The sequence below is a fragment of the Cetorhinus maximus genome, chromosome 12 (assembly GCF_964194155.1).
Source record: "Cetorhinus maximus chromosome 12, sCetMax3.hap1.1, whole genome shotgun sequence".
Classification (NCBI taxonomy): Eukaryota; Metazoa; Chordata; class Chondrichthyes; order Lamniformes; family Cetorhinidae; genus Cetorhinus; species Cetorhinus maximus.
Genome location: NC_135890.1, coordinates 41200026 through 41222001, shown reverse-complemented (window position 1 = coordinate 41222001; position 21976 = coordinate 41200026). Strand labels below are relative to the sequence as shown.

Sequence of the window (21976 nt, the reverse complement as noted above, 5' to 3'; positions counted from 1 at the left end):
TTGATTGGCCCCCAACACCATGGTGCTGAGGTCAGTTTGCTCCTCCATCCTGCAGTCCCTGCTCTCATCCACACAAGCTGCAAGAATCTGGTCTGTTAGACAATTGGAAGAACTGAGGCTCTTCCGGTGCTACCTCTGGACCCCCATACCTGCTTCACTTACAGTCACACTCACCTGTCCCTGACCACGGACCAAATCTGAAGTACCTAACCTAAAGGGTGTGACCCGGAACAAAGCGTCCAGCTAACTTTCCTCCTCACTGATGCATCACAGTGTCTGGAGCTTGAACTCATCAATTCGGAATCAAAGTTACTCGAGTTGCAGACACTTACTGCAGATAGGATTGCCGTGGATCACACAGGTGCCCACCAGCTCCTGCATGCTTAAAATTACAGGAAATGTATAACATTGTAGATCATACTGCTTGTTTATTTAAAAACATGCAAGCTGACAAAGGAACTTCGAATATAATTATATAATGATTTCCATTGGTTGTGACTTGTGCAGTCAGTCACCAATAGCACTATAACTAACTTAACACATGCTGCCTATGGCACAGTATGATGAACGTATAGATATTAAACTTATGCTTGTACATGTTCAGAGATCGTTTAAAAAATGCCCAGCACAATAAAATTTTCAGTCAGTTTGACAATTGAAACACTGGGCTTTACATTCTGGTGAATTACTCCATTTAAAACCACTTAGAAAAGCCGTTTTAAGCTGAATGTTCAATTTATTAACATATTCCAATACTTTGATCTGAAGATCAAAGGATGATAACAAAGGGCGGGATTTGCATTTCATAAGATGCACCACATATTATTCCAGATTTTAATTTGCATTGACATCATTCATAAGGTCTGAGAGGAGATCTGATTACCCCATAAAAGTGAACCAAAATATTAATGGATTCTGGTAAGTCAGTTTTGATTTAACAATGGCACAAGAAATAATGTAGCTACAACTGAAAACTCTGTAGTGCCACCATTGGCCATTGTAGTTTTCAATTTTATGCTCATATTTTCACTATGCCTGCAGCTTATGATGATTCTGATGGCCCTGTGTGAAGCCCTTCTACTGATTGCAGCTCCCGGGGTTGCTCATAATTCAGATACATAACTGTTGAGATGCAGCTTTCTCTTTTCAACTGTAAAAGATTTCTTGGTCGATTTTATTTCACCAGGAACACTGCATCAATCATTCAATGGCATTTGTATTGTGGTCTGCACTGTAATGCCCTTACTCTGTAATCTCCCTACAGGGTATACTGATGGCAACCACAAACAGCACTGGCAACCATGACTAAAATCCATTTATTCGCAATTGTACATCAACATGTATTATTGTGCATTAATGCAAGGAAAGTCACTGAAAATCAGATAAAGGCTCTGAATGGCAATATTGTGCAAGTTATTCAATTGTAGTAAACCAAATGAGAGCATTTCCCTCCACTCATTTATTGTGTCAATGTTATGGATTACGAACAATTCTGCACATGGGGCAACCGTGTGCCACTAAAGCTGTAATCATGTTTGTGTGCAGAGCTGATCTTCCTATAGTTAGGCGGCAAGATAAATTTACACGTTTTACCATTAAAGATTAAAATTTATGATTTAAGACTTTTCTGAACACCCTGTTGACCTTGTATGACAGCATTGTTGAATTGAAGCAGAGCATTCCTCAAAGGGCTGAGTTTTCTAAAAACCCATAATTTGTATTGTAGCTTTGCAGTGAATGTGTCACTGGGCTTACCATGTGTCTGCAGCCAGATCTATTATGCGTCATGTTCACTCTCTCATGTATTATTAAATGCATTAGTCATACAAGCAGTGTCACATTTATATATCTGCAGGTAATCTATGACTAACATGGAGACATTGTGCTATCCATCATAAATCGTCTCACTCTTTTCCAATTCTTGTTAATTTATTGGTCTTCATTGGACAGATGGGGAAATAAGGTTACAGTAAGATTTTCTACCATTTTAAATTTGTAATGTTTGCAGATTTGTTGTACATTTCTGAATCAATCCTTTGTTTTAAAGAACATGCTTTAAATCTGAAAGAGTTAATGAATGTGGCATACAGTAATTTGTTGTATTGTGACTAAGAAAGTATACAACAGCTTGAAGTCAACAGCAGTGAGCTGAGTTACACTGTGGGAATATCAGCACATGGAGTGTGTTTCTTTTTGTGAATGTAAGAATGCATTTCTTTTAAACTGCCTTTGTTTCTTATTTCCACCTTTCATCTTCCCAAGCCTCTGAACCAATTGCTACAGGATGTGTCAGTGACCCAGTGATGACACCCCCACCCCACCCCACCCCACTTTAATAGTGGGACGGAAGATCAGCTGTTTGGTGCATTTATCAAGATGCAGCTCAGGAACCCCATACTGTGTGGGATAAGAGAAAACATAGTAATCATCCCCCTTGTATCATTCTATAGAAATGTAAAGAAAACTGTAATTGAACATCCAGTATCTTCAATCCCAATGGCACAAGAAAAGAAGAAAACAAAACGTGTCTATATATGTGTTCAAATACTGCTCTGGTATTAAGATATCTAGTGAACTGCTGGGATAGAGAAACACAATAATCTTTGACCTAGCTCATGGTGTCTGACTTCGGCACCACTGATGCTCACAGGAGCTGCAAATGACGAGAAACATTCCACTCTTCAGCATTATCAGCCTTCCCTTTGATAAAAAGGAAGGCTTGCATTTATCTAGGGCTTTTCACAACCACCAGATGTCTTAAAGCACTTTACAGCCAGTGAAGTACTTTGGAAGTGTAATCACTGTCGTAATGTAGGAAACACGCACAGCAAACTCTCACAAACAACAATATGATAAAGACTAGGTAATCTGTTCTTGAGACGTTGATTGAAGAATAAACTTTGGCCAGGACACCGGGGATAACTCTCCTGCTTTTCTTCAGAACAGTGCCATGTGATCTTTTACATCCACCCAAGGAGGCATGTGGGGCTTCAATTTAATGTCTCATCTGAAAGACAGCACCTCCAACAATGCAGCACTTCCTCAAAGAGTCTGCCAAGCTTTTGTGCTCAAGCCCTGGAGCGGGAATTGAACCTGGAACCCTGCGATTCAGGGGCGAGAGTGCGACCAAGCCATGGTTTACACTCATAAGCAGATTTTCTGCCCCCATCCTTAAACTAGAACAAAATGATTTAAATGGCTGGAGAAATTGTACTCAACTCTGGAGCTCCTTTTCTACCTCATTAACTCAGCTGTCCAAACTGGGGGATTAGCACTGGAGTCCAGTGGGCACAGGATAAAGTGAGGAGTATCAGGAGGGGCCACGACTGTCCCCAATCATTTTGAGGCCAGCCAACATGTCTTTGGAAGACCATTCCCAGGAACATCTGTCACCCACCTTCAAGCTCCACCTGTGCCCTACAAATCTGTGCAGTTTCCAGCTCTGCCTTCACAATACATGTATTAATATTCTCCAGTTCACAGGCCCAGTCCCCTTCCTGTAAAGTCAGTCAAATCTTGAGTTTGGTTCGCCCATTTCTAACCCACCATCGCCCCCAAAATTGCATGCCCCCAAGCAGTGCAAACTAGTGGTGCCATTAGTGGAGAATGCAGTGTCTCCCAAGACTGAAAGTCACAATTAGACATGGGAATTGTCCTGCTTGGGTGACTATCTCATTCCTGGCAGCCGCAAAGAGGTGAGGAGGGAGGCAGGAACAGACAGCAGAGATATAACTCCAGCTGGACTAAATAAATTGCTATAATGACCTTGTAAAAGACACATAAAAACCATTAATTTAATCAGAAAGAACAGAAACATCTTAATGCTGGCATGCCTACTTCGTCCTGCTATAAATAGGGAATTTAAATTATGGACCCAATGGGGGGGCTGCTCTATCTTTAAAGTCCAACTGCCTTTATTTTAACAATTGCTTTTAACAATGCGATAAATCTATCAAAATATTTTGATGAAAGTAATTCATTTTCTTACATTTTACTTTTATTAAGTTGTTGTAGTAAGCACAGGAATCGGTATATGGTTGTCACCATTTGTGTTCACTGTAATACATTCACATTTAAAAAGAATGTAATGATGGCTTCATATCACATTAAATCCACTGTGACCTGCAAACAAATTAATTTCTTTATAATTCCATAATTATTCACTTAAATGCCCTTACTAATCTCCCTATATGTGCTTTATTAGGCAAAATTCTATTTTACCAATGGTACTTACAAAGGGATAATAGAGTACAATTTTTAATTACATTTCCTTTTAATGTGATTCAATCCAAATTTTATAATCTGGGTGCCTTGCTATATTTTAATCAAGTACCTACCTCTGGTTTCCCGACTTGTGGCAGAGACAATCAAATTCACTATTTCCAGCTCAAAGTGTCAGTTAATACTTGGACAATGACGAGAACATGTCACTTGGAACAACTAAAATACTTCAGGACAGTTCAGCCATTTAAACATGCTCACTGCTGTGTGATGCGTAGACATGAATGAGACACATTTACTTTAAGATTAGCAAGGGATAGTATGTGGCAGCCCTCTGTTAAGCCACCTTACTGACTGCCAGGCCACGCAACTGAAATAAAATGCCACTGTCACATGCTTAAAGGTTTGGGCTTCAGCCTTCCTGTGTCGGTGGAGATTGAAATCCTTTGGTACACTGCTAACGGCAAGGAACTGAATTTATTTTTTATAGAGAGTTGAAAACTTCATTTAGTGTAACAAAGGTCTGTGTGAATGGGGCTAACAAGCTGTTATTGTGTACAAAGAAGAGAAGGAAATTAAATCTAAATGGTTAGAAATCAAACTTCAGCTTGGATATATTAACCCTGCTATTTTACAGCGCATAGTCCATTGAAGGAAAATGTTTTTGTAAGAGGGAATCAGTATTTCCTAATGTGTGAATTTTATAAAATAAATTAATGGATTTTGCATGAAAAAATTGATAACTTATGAAAGTCAAATTCCAAACGACATTACTTGAATTTATGTATCTTCACTGCAAAGCCAGGTAACTAGTGATGGTTTGCTGGGTTCTAGGAGAAGGCTGCCATCTGCTGGCAATACAAGGTTAATACAGAATTAATTCACTATTTTCCAGATCTCTGATCTGCAAGTTATTTGTAACCTCTCCTGCGGTTGAAAAATTAAGGGCCTGATTTTAACCCATTCAAACTTGCACAGAGTTAATATTGGGTCTTAACTCTCCTCTGCATAGGGCAAAATATATTTACATGTGAGGACTGTGGATTTTGCAAGAATTGGGATTATTTTTGTACCATTGCACTTTATTGCTCTCAGACTGAGCATCCTGTATGCTCCATTATCTGACCTTTGAAGACCCCAGCTGGTCGTGCTGTATTAACAGGCTTGGGCCCATAAGTTTCTTCTGATATCAGCTTCAGTATTTTGAGCTGTTCAACCAGTCAGGGAGGAAATTGGCTGATCCTCTGAATCTGGGAAATTCATACAGTGCAACTGACAGCGAAGAAAACGACAAACTTCGGAGATATCATTCTTAATAACTAAATTCAACAAAGAATGACAAACAGTCATTTGATGGTACAGAACTTCAGTATTACCGAAAAAAGGCATTTTGTCAAAGCTTTTCATCTTGCACTCATCAGGATAATCGCAAGAATACCAAGGTCAGGGGAAGCAACAATTTTATAAGAATGAGAGGAGAGTGCTGATTGGTTGGCAGGCGGACTCTGATTGGTAGAGGTGTTTCCAAGGAGAATGCACCAGTTAATGGTGGCTGACAGTTAACTGCCAAGCATTGTTTGAAATTTAAATCAGGCAGCTTGACTCTGGTCAAGGCATTGCCCCAAGGATTGAACCAGCTAATGGCTATCACTTATTTTGTTTAGATGAAACAGGCGCAACGTGTGCGCATGTTTTTTCTGTCTGCAAAGAACAGGGTCCTGTTTATTAATATATGTAGCTTCCAGTACACACAAATGTGCCACACTGCAAGCCCAACTAACAATCTTAAATTGGTTGTCAGTATAATTTTTAGTATATGAGGATTATTTAGCCAATGCTGTCCAATCGTGGAATCACATCTAATGTTGTAAACTGTGATTTGAGTTTTGCAAGTACTGGCTGGTTGGGTACGGTCTGTACTTTGCCCATTGCAAAGAGCAAAAGAGACATGCTGTTTAATACGATCTGCCAGTCTTTGGAACATAGGGCCTACATACCTAGCATCACGCTGACACTGAAATTCATATACCGCATTACTCATTTGTGTGATTGGCAGAACGTCTTTTTGGCTTGACAGCAGCATCCTGTTGCTACTGCATAGTAGCAGAGTGAAACAGTTAGCTTTACCTGCTGCTCAAATTTCATTGAGAATACCACCAGTTAATGGTGACTGACAGTTAACTGCCAAACATTTTGAAATTTAAACCAGGAGCTTGACTCTGATTGGTCAAGGCATTGCCATGAGGAATAAACCAGTGAATGGCTATCACTTATTTGTTTAAAAGACAATTTATTTCATGGAAATAAGCTTGGTTTAGCCTTCATCTAATATTTGATCTTATTCCATTATTGTCCTCTCCTTTTAAGTCATATGTAATTTCCAAGGGGAGGAAGGGAAAGTGAGCTGCTCTGAAACTACCCAGCATTACCATTGTGGGTCTAGCTGATAGATGCATCAGTGCCCTCCGCTGTACATCCAACAATTCAGACACAAGTGGTCTAGAGTTTACAGTACTAGGTTAGTAATCCAGAATTCAAATCCCACCTTGGCAATTTTTGAAACTGAACTCAATAAAACTTGTCATTTGGTGGTTGGCACAGGGTTGCATGGAGGCGTATAACTTATCTTGAAAGCTTGCGATTCCTAAAAATCTGCAAATGTTTGACTAATATGCTTCAGAGACTGGAATCTGTTACTCCTACCTGGTGTGGTCTACTTGTGACTCCTGTCCTATACATCAACGTTCTCTGAAGTGGCTTAAGAAGCTTGCCTGTTACAAAGCCAGCAATTCCATCTCCTTCTCAGGTAGACTAAATAATGTCAACATCGTCCACATCCGGAGGACAAATTCAAAAAAATACCTTGCTGTTATCTGATGATGTGTGACATCACCACTATTACGGAGATATTTACAGTGACTTCATCTATTGTAAATATTTTATTAATGCAGACATTACAATTTGTTCCCAATTGAAATAAAATGGCAGCTCTAGTTATTGGCAGTAATTAAGCAATAAACAACATCCTAGATTTACCAAGTATTAAAGGGTCCCACACACAAAGCGTAGATGACAGCAAATAAAATGCTTTTTGTCAAATAAGCATAGATACTAATATTACTGGAGTGTGCTGTATATTTTGGGGGGAAATAAATTAAAATGTAATTCCATTAAAAAACTGCAATAAGATATTTTAATGGAAAAATAAATTAACTACTGATTCACTAATGGGACAATGCCAAGTCTAATTTGCGAGTCTGATGTTTAAATTGATAGATGTCTCCTTTCCCACGCTGAGAAACATTGATTCTACTATCATGTATGTTCATTACTGATGTTATTGGGGCAGACTTTACTGTGGTAGGATGTCTAACAGCATCTGCCATTAGTTAGACTTGACACTGCATCCTTCAGCTCAAAATATTTTTACCTACAAAGTTGCTTAAAGTGCAAGCTGATTAAGGTGCAGCAGGTAAAACGAAGTATCTGGGAGCTGGATAATCAGAGGAACCAGCGGACTATCTGTTTTATCAATGATGTATAAGAACTGGGAACTGAAGAGCAGAATGACTGAGGTGGGGGAGGAATTAGACAGGGTGAATTTAGAGTCACATCAGGAAGAGAGAGAGAAGTAAAGCAAAGGAAAGAAATAATTGAGAGAAGGGGGAAAAAAGGAAAAGAAAAAAAAAACATTTAAAAAATCTCCTGGCAAAATTCAAATCCTGAAGGAATGAGACTTAACACTTTGATCATTTTCAGTGCCAGACAGGTTGATCATCAGTAATTAACAATTTCACATTTTTAAAATAATACCTATCCTAATAATTAGTAGCCCTAAATATCTATGGTGGGTTTAGTTTGGATCACCATGCAATACAGCAACTTTCTAACATTCGATGCATGTAAATGGTGAGGTAGACAGCAAGATGCCATTTTCATGGAACTATAGGTGGAGCGACGCAACTTGAATCATAAAATCATAGAATAGTCACAGCACAGAAGTGGCCATTTGGCCCATCATGTCTGTGCTGGTTTTCTGCAACAGCAATTCACCTAGTTCCACTCTCCTGGCTTTTCCCAATCGTCCTGCAATTTTTTTTCTCTTCAGGTAATTACCCAATTCTATTATGAAGGCCTTAACTGAATCTGCCTCCACCACAATCTCAGGCAGTGCACCCCAGATCCTAACCACTCGCTGCATATAAAAATTTCTCCTCACGTTGCCTTTGCTTCTTTTGCTAATCCCCTTAAATCAATGCCTTCTGATTCTAGGCCCTTCTGCCAACGGGAACAGTTTCTCCCTATCTATTCTGTCTTGACCCCTCATGATTTTGAATACTTCTATCAAACCTCCTCTTAATCTTCTCTTCTCTAAGGCGAACAGTCCTAGCTTCTCCAATCTCTCAACATAACTGAAGTTACTGATCCCTTGACCATTCAATTGAATCTTTTCTGCACCCTCTCTAATGTCTTCAGACCTTTCCTTAAGTGCGGTATCCAACAAGTGTTTTATACAGGTTTATCACAACTTCCTTGCTTTTGCACTTCATACTCCTATTCATAAAGCCCAGGATCCCATATGATTTATCAACCACTTTCTTAAACTGCCCTACCACCTTCAGTGATTTATGCACATATACTCCAGGTATACCTCTGCTCCTGCACCTCCTTTAGAATTGTACCCTGCATTTTTTATTGCCTTGCCTCATTCTTCCTACCAAAATGAATCACTTCATACTTCCCTGCATTAAATTTCATCTGCCACTGAGTTGTCCATTCCACATGGCAGCCTGTCTATGTCCTCTTGAAGTTTATCACTATACTCATTACATGCTCACAATACTTCCAAGTTTTGTGTCATCTGCAAATATTGAAAAATTGCCCTGCACAACTAGGTCTCAGTCATTAATCTATATCTATGTTACATAACTAATGATGGAAGTTTTGGGATTATTACAGTTTCAATAAATTTGATGCTTAAACTCTTTAGACTTAGGTAAGTAGGGTGTATCCCTAAGGGATGAGAATGTGCTCAACACAAGCAAAGAGGTACGTACACTAGTCATGTGAATTCCACAGTAACTTGGTTTGGCGACTGAAATATTTGCTTGGTTTTCTACTTGTATCCCACACACAGATGGCAAAAATTAAGTGGTTGTCATATAAAAATAATGAATTACTTGATAAAACATATCCCAGTATTAATACAGGAAAACATTGATTATCCATATTGCAAATATTCTCTTCGATGATCTGCAAGAATCCCTCATATGAGGCAAGAAACTTGGCTAACAAAAAAGGAAATAAAAACTGATACTCTGCGCTTATCCCTTTTTTCACAGGTGTCCATTTTCAGTAATAAGCACCTTTCCTGAAGTTTGTTATATTACAATCACTATGGGTCGATTTTCTCATGGGACTGACAACAGCACACATTTTGTTTTTGTGGGGAAGGGTATATCGTCATCTGGTCCCTTTCTCCATTACCCCTAGCTGAGATAGTGGGCAGTTGACTTACCGCCAAATCAATTTAATCGCGTAACATGGAAGTCCATGGCGACAGTAGTTTTTTCCAATATTCTTCCCGAATCCATGTCCCCATAAAATTAACAAAGCACTACAGGGACACAAGCAGTGGGGCTCTAAAACAAAATTAGTGAAGTCAATTTAGAGCACTTCTGAGACAGAGTATTTATCACCTGAGCATACCAGATCAATTAGTAGAAGCAGATTGGTTACTCCAGATTACTGCCCTGAAGGCAGCATTGACAGAAAACACACTTCAACTCACAAAGTGGTCACATTGAGAATAGACCAGCTTCCCCCCTACTGTTCATTGATGGGTTTGGGATGTAGAAGGCACAATTATTAAACAGATTCCACCAGGTTTGCTAAAGGCTATATTGCATTTTACTTCCCTGAAGAAATCGCAGTAACAAAGTTACCTTCCATCTCAACTGAAAGAATATAATGGCTTGTAGATGTGCAAAGAGCATTAGGTCTTTGGAGTGAGTATATTCACTTCACTGTTCGCTTCCTGTGAGAACAAAGCCTGAAGTAAATTAAGCAGAGATCTGCAGGTTTGATAGCAGAGTGTACTGCCTCACTTTACTTCCTGGCAATACAGCAATTAGGGAAAACTTTCTCACAGTTTATTTGTAGTGCATCATACAAGAGGGAGCTGGAATTCTGAGAATGTGTGAACAGAAGTTAATTCTACCAAATCCAGAATGAAGCCCTTGCTACTGTTTGAGTTCTCTGGGATGCAATATCCCAGCTGAGCGGAAATGAGAGCCATCGAAAGGAATGTAACTAAGTAAGGGAATGTTGAGGGCTGGTTAATTCTTTCTATTGATGCTCTTTCAAAGTATACTCCTATCCACTTTATGCAACACAGAGAAGATGGAATACTCATTTTAGAGTAATGGATAAAAATCAATTGATTACAGTGCAATCTACTTAGGACTGTAGGCCAAACAGAATTGAACAGATGTAAAATAAAACTGGAGTTTTCTGATATTAATACTATGATTGAAGACTTTTGACATTTTACCATTTCAGGCACTCATTGGGGGTCATTTTCAACTTGACCAAATAGGTGGTAATCTGAAATAATAGATCGTTCACCCATTGCATTATCTGCCTGGTGCCCATTCCATTGATTTCAGCAAAATGATAATTGGGCAGATTATTAACAATGACCTGCGACTCTTCAGTGCCTCTTGCACTTTAGAAGTGCTTAAAAAAAAGAAACAAATTCAACACGCTTCTTCAGAATGAGGTAGAAACAATATTCATCAGCTATCTATTGAATAAGTTGCCTTTGTTGGAGTTCTGCATGGTCCATTCTTGTTTGCATAATTTGGATGGAAATTGGTGAGGACATTTTCAAGATTTGAAAATTTTGAAATGAAAAGTAGTGTATAAGGGGGATTTACGTGCTATGGCCGGTGATAGGATTCGAGCAGATAGGAGAACTGATGGTTTAGTGGTAATGTCACTAGACTGGTAACCCAGAGGCCCAGGCTAATTCTATAGGTTCAGATCTCACCATGGCAGCTGGTGGAATTTAAATTCAATTAATAAAAATCTGGAATTGAAAACTAGTCTCAGTAATGGTGACCATGAAACTATCAAATGTCATAAAATCCTATCTGGTTTACTAATGTCCTTTAGGGAAGGAAATATCAGCCATCCTTACCGGGTCTGGCCTACATGTGGCTTTAGATCTGCAACAATGCGGTTGACTCTGAATAACTCTCTGAAAAGGCCTAGCAAGCCACTCACATTAAGGGCAATTAGGGATGGGCAACAAATTCTGCCCTTGCCAACAACACCCATATCCCATGAAAGAATAAAAACAAACACTGAAGTTATGGAGCTGGCAACCTCATTCTCACAATAAAAAATCTTCCAAAGGAACCAAGGAGGAAGGTTTCTTTTTACATGCCAAGTGCAGTGAAATTGAAAACCCTTTCTTTACAAATTATTTCATTGCACATTAAAACACACAGGAAATCTTTCTCAATATGTCCCTTTGTGCGCTTATCCATTTCTTATTGCGCTTCCCTCAAAGTATTATTTTGCTGCTGCAATGTTTTACAAGTGGTAATGTTTGATTGGGTGTAAGTGTGAGAACGCATGAGAGAAAACACATCCACATATTTTCTGGCATTCCCCAGGGACTTACTCCTGAGCCGAGGGTCAGTCTTCAGCTTCACAAATATCCAAATTCCCAGGGCCCTGAAGCAAAAGCTGAAAATCCCTGATTGCTCATCTCCAGCTGCTAATGTTAACTGCAAGCTCAGTGTTTCATTAGGAAGATAGTCAAGTCTTGTTACAAGATTTACGACAAAGTGATGATTTTTAAAAAAATAATGTAACTACTACAGATCTTTATCGAGAATTGTTATAGAAATTAAATGATCACTCCTCTTTCTTAAAGATGTCAATACTTTTCACATCCAACTCATTGCTTAGTGTGAAGCTAAACAAGAAGGAAATGTATGCTCACAGAGGAGCTGTACTAATCATGAAAATAAGAAAGTTATTCTCACAGTTACATTGAGCGTTTAATGGATTAAATCATTCGGACAAGTTGCATGAGCTTGGTTTGTATTCCCTTGAGTTTAAAAAGTTGACAGATGATCTAATTGAAATGTTTAAAATGATAAAATAATTCAATAGAGTAGATGCTGAGAAACTATTTCCTCTAGCGTGGGAATCCAGATCAAGGCAACATAATCTAAAAATTAGAGCCAGACATTCAGAAATGAGATCAGGAGGCATTTTTTTTCCACCCTAAGTGCAATGGAAATATGAAATTCTCTGTCTAAAAAGGCTGTTGATGTGTGCAATTAAACTAAAATCAGTGCAATACACAATAAAATTTGTAAACCCACAATAAAGCTTATACCTGTCTGTGAGTGGAGTTGTGGTCTCAGTTTGAAGTGATATCCATAAAGCTTCTTTTGATGCTTTCCTGGCACGTGCTCAAGTCTCTGGAGTGGACCTTGAAACCACAACTTTCCAACTCAGAAGCCAGCATGCTGCCACTGTGCCAAAGCTGACATTTACCATTGTAAATTGTAAACTCCCCAAAGCACTATTAGATTCCAACGGCCCATTCTGATTCTATCTAATCCTGGACCCCTTCCAGATGCTCCCAGGAGCTAAGGTTTCAATTAAGTTCCTCTTCAATTTTGCTTTGTCAATTGTCATAGAATAGTTGCATCCTCTGGCCAGAAGGCGGAGGAATAGGCTATGGGTGGAATTTTACGATGGCAGGATTTTACGATCCCACTGAAGTCAATGGGATTTTAAAGGCTTGCCACATTTTACGGCCCTGCACCCACTGCGACGGGGCCGTAAAATTCCGCCCTATGTCTCTGAATCCATATTTAAATTGTGTTACCACTTAATAAATAATTAAACAATATATTTATCACCAAACCATAATAATTTACTAGGATATTCAGCACCTACTTACGCTGTGTTTTTCCCATCCATAAAACTTACTTTCACCTGTCACACTTTTACAATGTCAACATGTCACAAAAGAAACTCTGTAAAGACTCATATTGCAAAACACTACCTAAATGTCAAATATTTTGCTGTCATAAACCAATCACATCACTCAAAATGTTTTTTGGAAGAAGGGTTTCGTCTGCTTTTTTTCAGCAACTTAAATTTCTCGTTCAAAATCAAGCTTTAAAAATCTAAAAATAAATGGCAAATTACATATTTCTTAACAATATTATTGCATTTACCCATTAAACTGTCTTCTGTGCTTTATGTAAATACCTACATTAAAGCTTTTCGTTCAAAACCTCAGATGTCTCAAAAGCCTGGACTTCAATGGGATATTTTCACCCTCAAATTGTTGCACAGAACTTTCAACAACACTTTTAAAGTCTGAGTACATGCAGTTTTCAGAACTTCCTATAAACTAGATGTTGAAGTCTTTCAGACTTATTCAGGCAAGTAGTAGATCCCATTTTAGTATTATCTAATTCTGGACCCATTCCTGATGCTCTCAGAACCGAGGGTTGTAATAAAGTTCGTAATAAGATGTGTTCATACATAGTGGTTACCTTCCTATTCACAGCATGGACATACACGGTAAGCCCACTGATGGCTGATTAGAGGTTCTGAGCTTGTCTCTCTGAAATCTAATCTCGACAAGCATTGATGCTGGACACATCAATGCTTGCTGTTATACATAATGCCTTCCAGCAGCTGCCATTCCATACATCAGTTTCCACATCAGCTGTAAAATGCTATTTAATAAATGTTGTGATTATCAAAATATAACATCAGTGGTATTCATTTTTAAATGTGCATTTTAGTACTAATCAGCTGAAAGCCTTTAATTAGGTGCAGAATCAGCAGTATATTTTTAGAAGGTTGAGGAGTTAGTAACTATTCAACAATAGAAAATTCTCAATGAACCAAATTAAAATAGTAATGATAAAACGTTGCCTGTATATTTAAAATTCAGAGAGAGTCTTATTTAATTCAGGACATTAGTCTTGATTTCAGTAACACTTAAAGACACCTAGACGCAGTTTCCAGCTCATAAAAGACGAAAAGGAAGTATGAATCAAACAAAAGAAAATGTCCTCTGGAACATTTGCTCTTTAAGTGAGTTTCTTACTCTGCTGAACACTAACCTTGGAATGTTTGGGCTGGTTTTCACACTTGGCAGCATCATCATCAGAAACCTTTGCACTGGTAAAACTGTCCATAGAGCATGAGGAAACTGCTTGGCACAAATCATCAAAATCTTTATCCTGGCTCTCTCTGATTTCCAACAAAAGCTTCGATAGCTCCCCAGTTAGTGCTTCACCTGCCAACAAAGGATGCAAAATTATTCCTGTGAAATTGAAAATGTTCAACGCTTGAATAGAAAAGTAATCATAGGAATTATGTTTATCGATGAATTGTAGTGGTAAAGCTATGGAAAGGGTTTAATACATTTAGAGAATACATACTTCATTTGATAACGCGGCATTGCTTATGACTTGTGGGTCGTGATACAGTTCAACTTGTTTGTAAGTCATCAGTAGCTAGAAAAATTATAGCCATCTGCTTGATGTGATGCTGATTTAATTAGTATTACTGTATTTTGGTCCAATTATTTGTAAAACTAAAACACTACGGCCTTATTGCCTGCCCTAAGATGAGCTGTCTCTAACTCACAGTATGGTTAATACTGGTTTTAAATTCCAAACAATTATGTCTTGTCAAAAATTTAAAATATTTGTACGCAAGGAAGGCCCAAATTATTTTCATCACTGAAGATAATGAATGTTCTTCATAAGGCTGCAGTTTGGAAGTCAGCATGCACACTGTAATATGGTTTATCCTGCCAAACAAGGTACATTGAGGTTGGACAGGCCATCTCGATCCCTTATAAAAACCCGCCGGCTGTGAAATTCTGCACGTCTATATTTAATATACTTTACAAGGTCTTAAACAAAAAGGAAGCCTTTTCTCACTTGCATCATTTAGTCTAAGTTTGGAGGTATATGAGTCCTAATCTCTCAAAACGACTAAGAGGTTAGGGATTCTCTTCCATAGTGTGCAATCCCTTAGATAATCAGCTGGGAACTAGAAACAGTGGTGAGGGAGGAGCCAGAGGAAGAATCAGGGCTTTTGCAAAGAGGTGTAATTTTCACAGATTTTGCAGATTCTGTGACCAAGTGACAACTGTAATTTTCCAATGACTTTGCCTATGACTCAGTTAACAAATGTAATAGTGAATTATAGCAATCCTAAACTGTGTTGGGTTAGCAGATCCCATCCAGGCAGAAGTGGGGGTTCTTCAACTGGCCTCTGTGTCCCTGATGGTGGATAAGTTCCTCATCATGATCATTACCCAGTCACTTCAAAAGTGCATGTGTACATCTTGTGTAGGAGCCTGCCCATCCCCCACCTCACCTAGCAGCCAGAGTCAAACACCACCCTCAGGAGAGGAAGTTAGAAAGTTGAAAACTCTGGATGAAGAATGCTGAGGCAGCATGTCAAGCAAGTTTCCATGGTTACAGCTATCACTCTGAGTCCATGAGTGACTTCATGAGCATTTAAAGCTAATTATTCTAGTTAAAATTACAGTGATATTCATTAAAATACATTTTTATTTCTAACATAAGCACATGATATGTATAATTCCATTTATAAGAATAATTATAAGCCATGCAATCAGTTCATCATTCATGAGCAATCTCACGATTCTTACTTATGATGATGGCTATCATAATGTACAATATTACAGCAATGAATATTTTTATAATAATGGCATATTAACGGAAAAGTTATTCTATTCTACCCTTCTGTGAGATATAAGACTATGCGATTCTGCAGTTATTATGTCATCATTACTGTTCTGACAATTTAATGAATAGAATGTCTAAACTCGTTTTAATATAAGATCTGAGGAGCCCGAATAAACACCACAGGTTATTTGCACTTGCTACATTGAAACCTGGCAATACATTGCAACTGTATATTATGTTATATATGTTCAGCTGTGAGTGCCAGACAGTATATAATTTCAGGATCCAAGATATAACTGTAAGATAATCAAACTGTAATATTGCCAATGACTGTCTCCAGGATGCCCAATAAAGTTCCTATTAATATTCACTTTTACAGTGGAGCCTTCACCATCAGATTATTCTACATACACTACTAGGATACAAGGGTGTATCCCTCATGTTTATCACTGGTGTTCACTTTGTATTATTGCTCCTAGCCTTTTTTTAAATCTCCATCTTGTTGAGGAGGAGAGAAGCAACACCAGATGAAACCAGTTCACTTGGATAGGGCAGTGAATCAACGGGGAGCTGATGAACCTGTTAGTCTCCACATTAGCAAATTTGAAAGCAAGCATCAGGATCCATTTACATTTGAAAATGACCCAGCTCATAGAGTGTCAACTGACAGCTGCAATTAGAGCTGCTTAGGAGTCATGCAGAGTAGAACACATGTTAAAAATCCCAAAGAGCTGTCCAAATAAAACACCTTCAGCAAAAAAAAACGCTGACTGGGATTGTTTACAGCATTTTTGATAAACAAGTTCAAATTTGATGACGTAGAAACAAACCTGAAAACTTCAGTATCAATAGATACTGGAGAATAGAGAAAGGAATAAAACAGAATGGTAATGTTGACTGTATGCTCAGTGCATACATTTAAGGTACATAAAAATGCTGCGAAGCATTTTTATTGACTAAGGTCATTTAAAATGACTAAGGTCATTTACAATGAAACTAGCATGCAAAAAAATCACAGGAGGTAAAATGGCATCATAAATTCTACAATTTTGATTACTAGATGTTTTATTAAAATGAACAACTGGTCACCTAAGACTGGTATTTGACTGAAACCAGCTGAGGGATGGGGTGAGTGCATAAAGGCCTCATTGCATCCTTGGTCTTGAAACGTGTAGGGAAATGAGCTTCGACATTTTTGTTGGTGGATGTTGTCTTTTGTGCTAAACAATTAAGCTGTGCTACAGAAGTGAACTAAAAACAAGAGCAATGTTGCAGAGAAATTAGATTATTCTGTGCGGAATGCAGTGATCTTTACTAATCTCAGAGTCATGAAATGTAACAAAGACATTGTCAGAAAACTTAGATTTGTTAACTGTTACCAAACATGTTCAGCATCTGGTTCTGATTGTAACCACCATTGGGGGCAGTAAAAATCATTATGATATAATTCTTAGATGTACTTGGCAATGCAGCATCACAGCAGTTGTACTCCCTCTATCTGTTGTCTTGAGGTTGTGATATTACAGCAATATGTTCCTTGAATATGATGCTGGATTTTGTTCAGTCAAAACAGAGCTACTCATGACTTATAAATAAAGGAAGGAAGTTATAAATGAAGGAAGTTATCCAGGCAGGAACATTAACGATTGATGGTAAGATAGCAGCATTTCTGCAGAGCATTTAGTAAAAAATTGATCCTCTATTGTTAGGATGATCGCTTGGTGAATAATTTGAGCACCTGGATAATCAATTTTACGGTAGGAGTTCTCATACCCCTGAAAAACTAAATTTGAAAACATATGTCGCAAATTAAAAACAACGCACAGCTGTAAAATAGCAATCCTGGCTTAATAGTCAACAGAGTCCCATCTTCTTAGTTTAAATTATTCCCTGTAGAAACTCTAAGTTTTATTTGTAAATTTCTCTTCCTTTCTAGTTTATTTCCTCTTCTGTATTTAAATAGATGGTGATTCAATTTTCTCTTTCTACTCCAGCTCACAATTCTCATATTACATAATTATTGGGAATTGTATATTGAACATAAGAAATAGGAGCAAGAGTAGGCCATTCAGCCCCTCAAGTCTGTTCCGCCATTCAATAAGATCATGGCTGATCTGATGTGGCCTTAAACCACTTTCCTGCCTATCCCCCATAACCCTTGTCAATCAATAATCTGTTGAACTCGGCCTTGAACATATTCAATGACCTATAGCCTCCACTGCTCGCTAGGGGAGAGGATTCCAAACATGAACGACCTTCTGAGAGAAGAAACTCCTCCTCATCTCCATTTTAAATAGGAGACCCCTCATTTTTAAACTGTGGCCCCTAGTTCTAGATTCTCCAACAAAGGGAGACATCCTCTCAACATCTACCCTGTCACGCCCCCTCAGAATCTTAGATGTTTCAATAAGATGACCTCTCATTCTTCTAAATTTCAATGAATATAGGCCCAAACTGCTCAACCTTTCCTCATAAGAAAACCCCTTCATCTCAGGAATCAGCCTAGCGAACTTTCTATGAACTGACTCCAATGAAACTATGTCCCTCCTTAAGTAAGACCAAAACTGTACACAGTACTCCAGGTGTGGTCTCACAAGTGCGCTGTACAGTTGTAGCAAGACTTCCATACTTTTATACTCCATCCCCCTTGCAATAAAAGCCAACACTCTGTTTGCCTTCCTAGTTATTTGCTTTTCATGCGTGCTGTTTAAGGTTCATATATAAAGGCACCCAGAATCCCTCTGTACAGCAGCATTCTGCAGTCTCTCTCCATTTAAGTAATATTCTGCTTTTCCATTCTTCCTCCCAAAGTGGGCACTTAATATCACCTTTTAATATCTCCACATTATACTCCAGCTGCCAAATTTTCATCCATTCACTTAACCTATCTACATCCCTTTGCAGATTCTTTGTATCCTCCTCACAATTTGCTTTCCTATCTATCTTTGTCTTGAACTTCTATTTTCCATGTCTTCCATTTACAAACATATTGCAATGCAATAAATCTGAACAGACATGGACCAAGAAATTGGATTGTGCTGAATCAGGGTGAGAGATCTTGGTACTACACATGTTGCCTGTACATAATGAGGCTGCTACAGGGCTTGGGAGAGGGGGATGCAGACAGTGCCAAACACTGGGGAATTGGATGGGAGTGGGATTGGAGTGGGGGGGAGTGTTTGGTGGGGGGGGGGGGGGGGGGGGATATGAAGGGGACTTGGGAGGGGTGAAAGGGGGGGCTAGAAGAGGAGCTAGAAGTGGATGCTGGAAGGAGGGGGGGGGGGCAAATGGTTTGGAGGGGGGCTTGGAGGGGGAGGGGCAGATTGGAGGGTGTTGGGGGTGGAGGGAGGCTGTGGGGGGAGCTGTTGGAGGGACTGGGGGCTGGAGGAGGGAGATGGTTTGAAGTGGGGGCTTGGATGGGTGCTGGAGGGGGTTTGGAGGAGAACATTGGAGGGTTGGAGTGAGCTGGGGAGAGGTTAGAGGGTGTTTGGGGTTCATTGGGGTGGGGGAGGTTGGGGGGAGGGTTGGAAGTGGGGTTGGAAGGGGCTGGGGGGGTTAGAGGAGGGTTGGAGGGAGATTGGACAGGGTGGTGAACTGGAGCATATGGGAGGTTGGTGTGAGGTTGTAGGGGGCATTGCGGGGAGGTTGAACGGGTTTGGAGAAGGTTCGTGGAGGTTAGAGGGGGTTTGGGTGGTCTTTGGGGTGGGGGGGTTTGGGACGGAGGTTCGCTACAGAATTGAATTGGTTTGTAAATGTAGTGGTTTCTTTGTAGCCACTTTCCTAACATCAGTTGATTACTCTGATTAATTATCCTGGGAGAATCAGCACTGGGCCTCCAATTTCACCATTGGAACTGTCACTCTGCCTACTGCATGCAGGTGTAATGAAAGAAAGACAAAACCTACATTTATACAGCGCCTTTCACAATGTCTCAAATCGCTTTACAGCCATTTCAGTAGTTTTGGGTTGTAGTCACCGGTATAATGTAGGCAATGTTATCAAATGGCGCAGCAGGCTCCTGCTCCAAATACACATGTTCATATCATTCTGGGCTGGATGAGATGAGCTGGGCTAGATGGCCTTTGTCATCCATAATTACCATGTAAACAGAAGGTGGAATCATGGCTGGAGTTCTGTTTATTTTGTTGCTAATGAAGTATCGTGTGCAGGTTGTATGTGGTGAGGTTGACAGGACAGGAGTGTGTAATGGGCTCATAGTGAATCAGTAACCTATTTTACATTGCACATGATTCTCGAGGGTCTTTTCCATTTACTTCAATCTTGTCCTTTTGCCCATTTACCTATTATCCCACTCTATCTTGGCGCCTTTTATGAGTTTTTTGGGGTATTGAAATATCATGATAAAGTTGTGTCCCATAATAGATATTGAAAATATATTGTAGTGAGAAGCAGCAATCAGCAGAGTCTTCAGATTTGCTGATCAAGGAAACATAGATACAATTGTGAACCAGTCTTTGTCCTCTGGCCTCTTAAACATTGTGTCGCATAGGCATCTGAGGGCTCCAACACTTCTGAATGACAGTGAAGACCTATGTTGTTCAATCATTCCACTTTTTCGTTTAGTAGTCATTTGATCTTTCTATCTTGTGAGACTGCTGATAAAATTGAATCCAATTACACCCCCTGTATGAAATAATTATATTGAATAATATCATGCACCCAGGCAGGAGAAAGTCATCTTCTACTTCTACAGAATGGAAAAGATATTGTGCAGTTTATCTGGGATGCAAATATTGAATCTTTTCCCCAAATATGAATTTACTGTCACTGTGTCTATATGGTGCAATATGCAGAACATGTTAATGAGAGCTGATGCAGTCACCAAAGTCAGTGTCATTGTCTGCACAGTGTTAGAAATAACGAAAGGGATATTTTCCTGTCAAATTAACAGTATTGCACAATGCTGTTAAAGTAAAATTTGTACTCCCTGCTTTGTTGCATAGTCACGGTAGGACCACCTATAGGACACACACACACACACACAAACACACACACTAACAGTGCATTATATCATTACTGCTCTTAACATTGACTCACGCTACATGTATAATAGGATGATATTTTTCACCAGTGGGTGTTTTCACTTTACTGGGACCTTCTTGTGATTGTTTGGTGAATTGATTGGTGAATCCTGAAAGAGGAAAAAAATATCATGTATGATTGAGGGGGAGGGTTAAAGTCGGGGGGAGGGGGGGGTTGCGTGGCGGGGGGGAGGCATGGGGAATAAAGGGCCTAGAAACAGGAGCATTGGGGCCCATGAATTCTCTCCTTGGCCCTGTGCTGGTGGCAAGACCACAGTAAATTGATCCACTGGCCTTACTTGTTTAATACTGGTGCATGTCCCAGTCATGGTCCCAGAGGCAGATCACTGGTTCTGGAAAATACTAACATCAGTCAGCTCCTAAGTAGAGCCCGTGGATCAAGGTGGCAATTGTGGGGGTAGCTGAGGCAGTGTTTGGCAGCGACCAATGATTTTAATATGGAGCCAAAAGGAACATTCCTTTTCCTTCACAACAATGTTAATTTTGGAAAAATTACATTACCTTTTTGGAGACAAGTCCCAGAAATCCCTTTGAAGACCATTGGTCTGGCTGTCAAGTGTCTGTGACTACTGATCGCAGTATACATGGCACATGGTGCTATCAATTGCAAACAGATTTTTTAAAGAAGGCCTCACTCACATATTCAGAACCTACATATGCAAAAGGTCTCAGGCCTGTTTCATATGCTTTTCCATCATGGGTTTTGCTTATTTTTTTTGCAAAGTCTTCCACCTCCATGCCTGCCTTAGCCTAACTGCTACTAATAGCTAATGCCTCATTTATGCCTTTGTCACCACCAGATTTGATTATTCCGTTTCTCTCCTGGCATGGCCTGTCTTCCACTTTTAGTAAATTTCAATTCACCCAAAAATCTGATGCCCGAATCGTATTCAGCACTTAGTCCCACTCACTCAT

At 39.3% G+C, this 21976-nt stretch overlaps 1 protein-coding gene across 1 annotated transcript in view; it reads right to left on the bottom strand.

Annotated features, from left to right (window-relative positions):
- Positions 1 to 21976, bottom strand: part of anks1b (ankyrin repeat and sterile alpha motif domain containing 1B) — an 809329-nt gene that overhangs the window by 327109 nt on the left and 460244 nt on the right. Inside the window, exon 9 of the mRNA XM_078553447.1 lies at positions 14394 to 14569. Coding sequence (XP_078409573.1) covers positions 14394 to 14569 — 176 coding nt within the window. The remainder of the gene's footprint in view (positions 1 to 14393; positions 14570 to 21976) is intronic.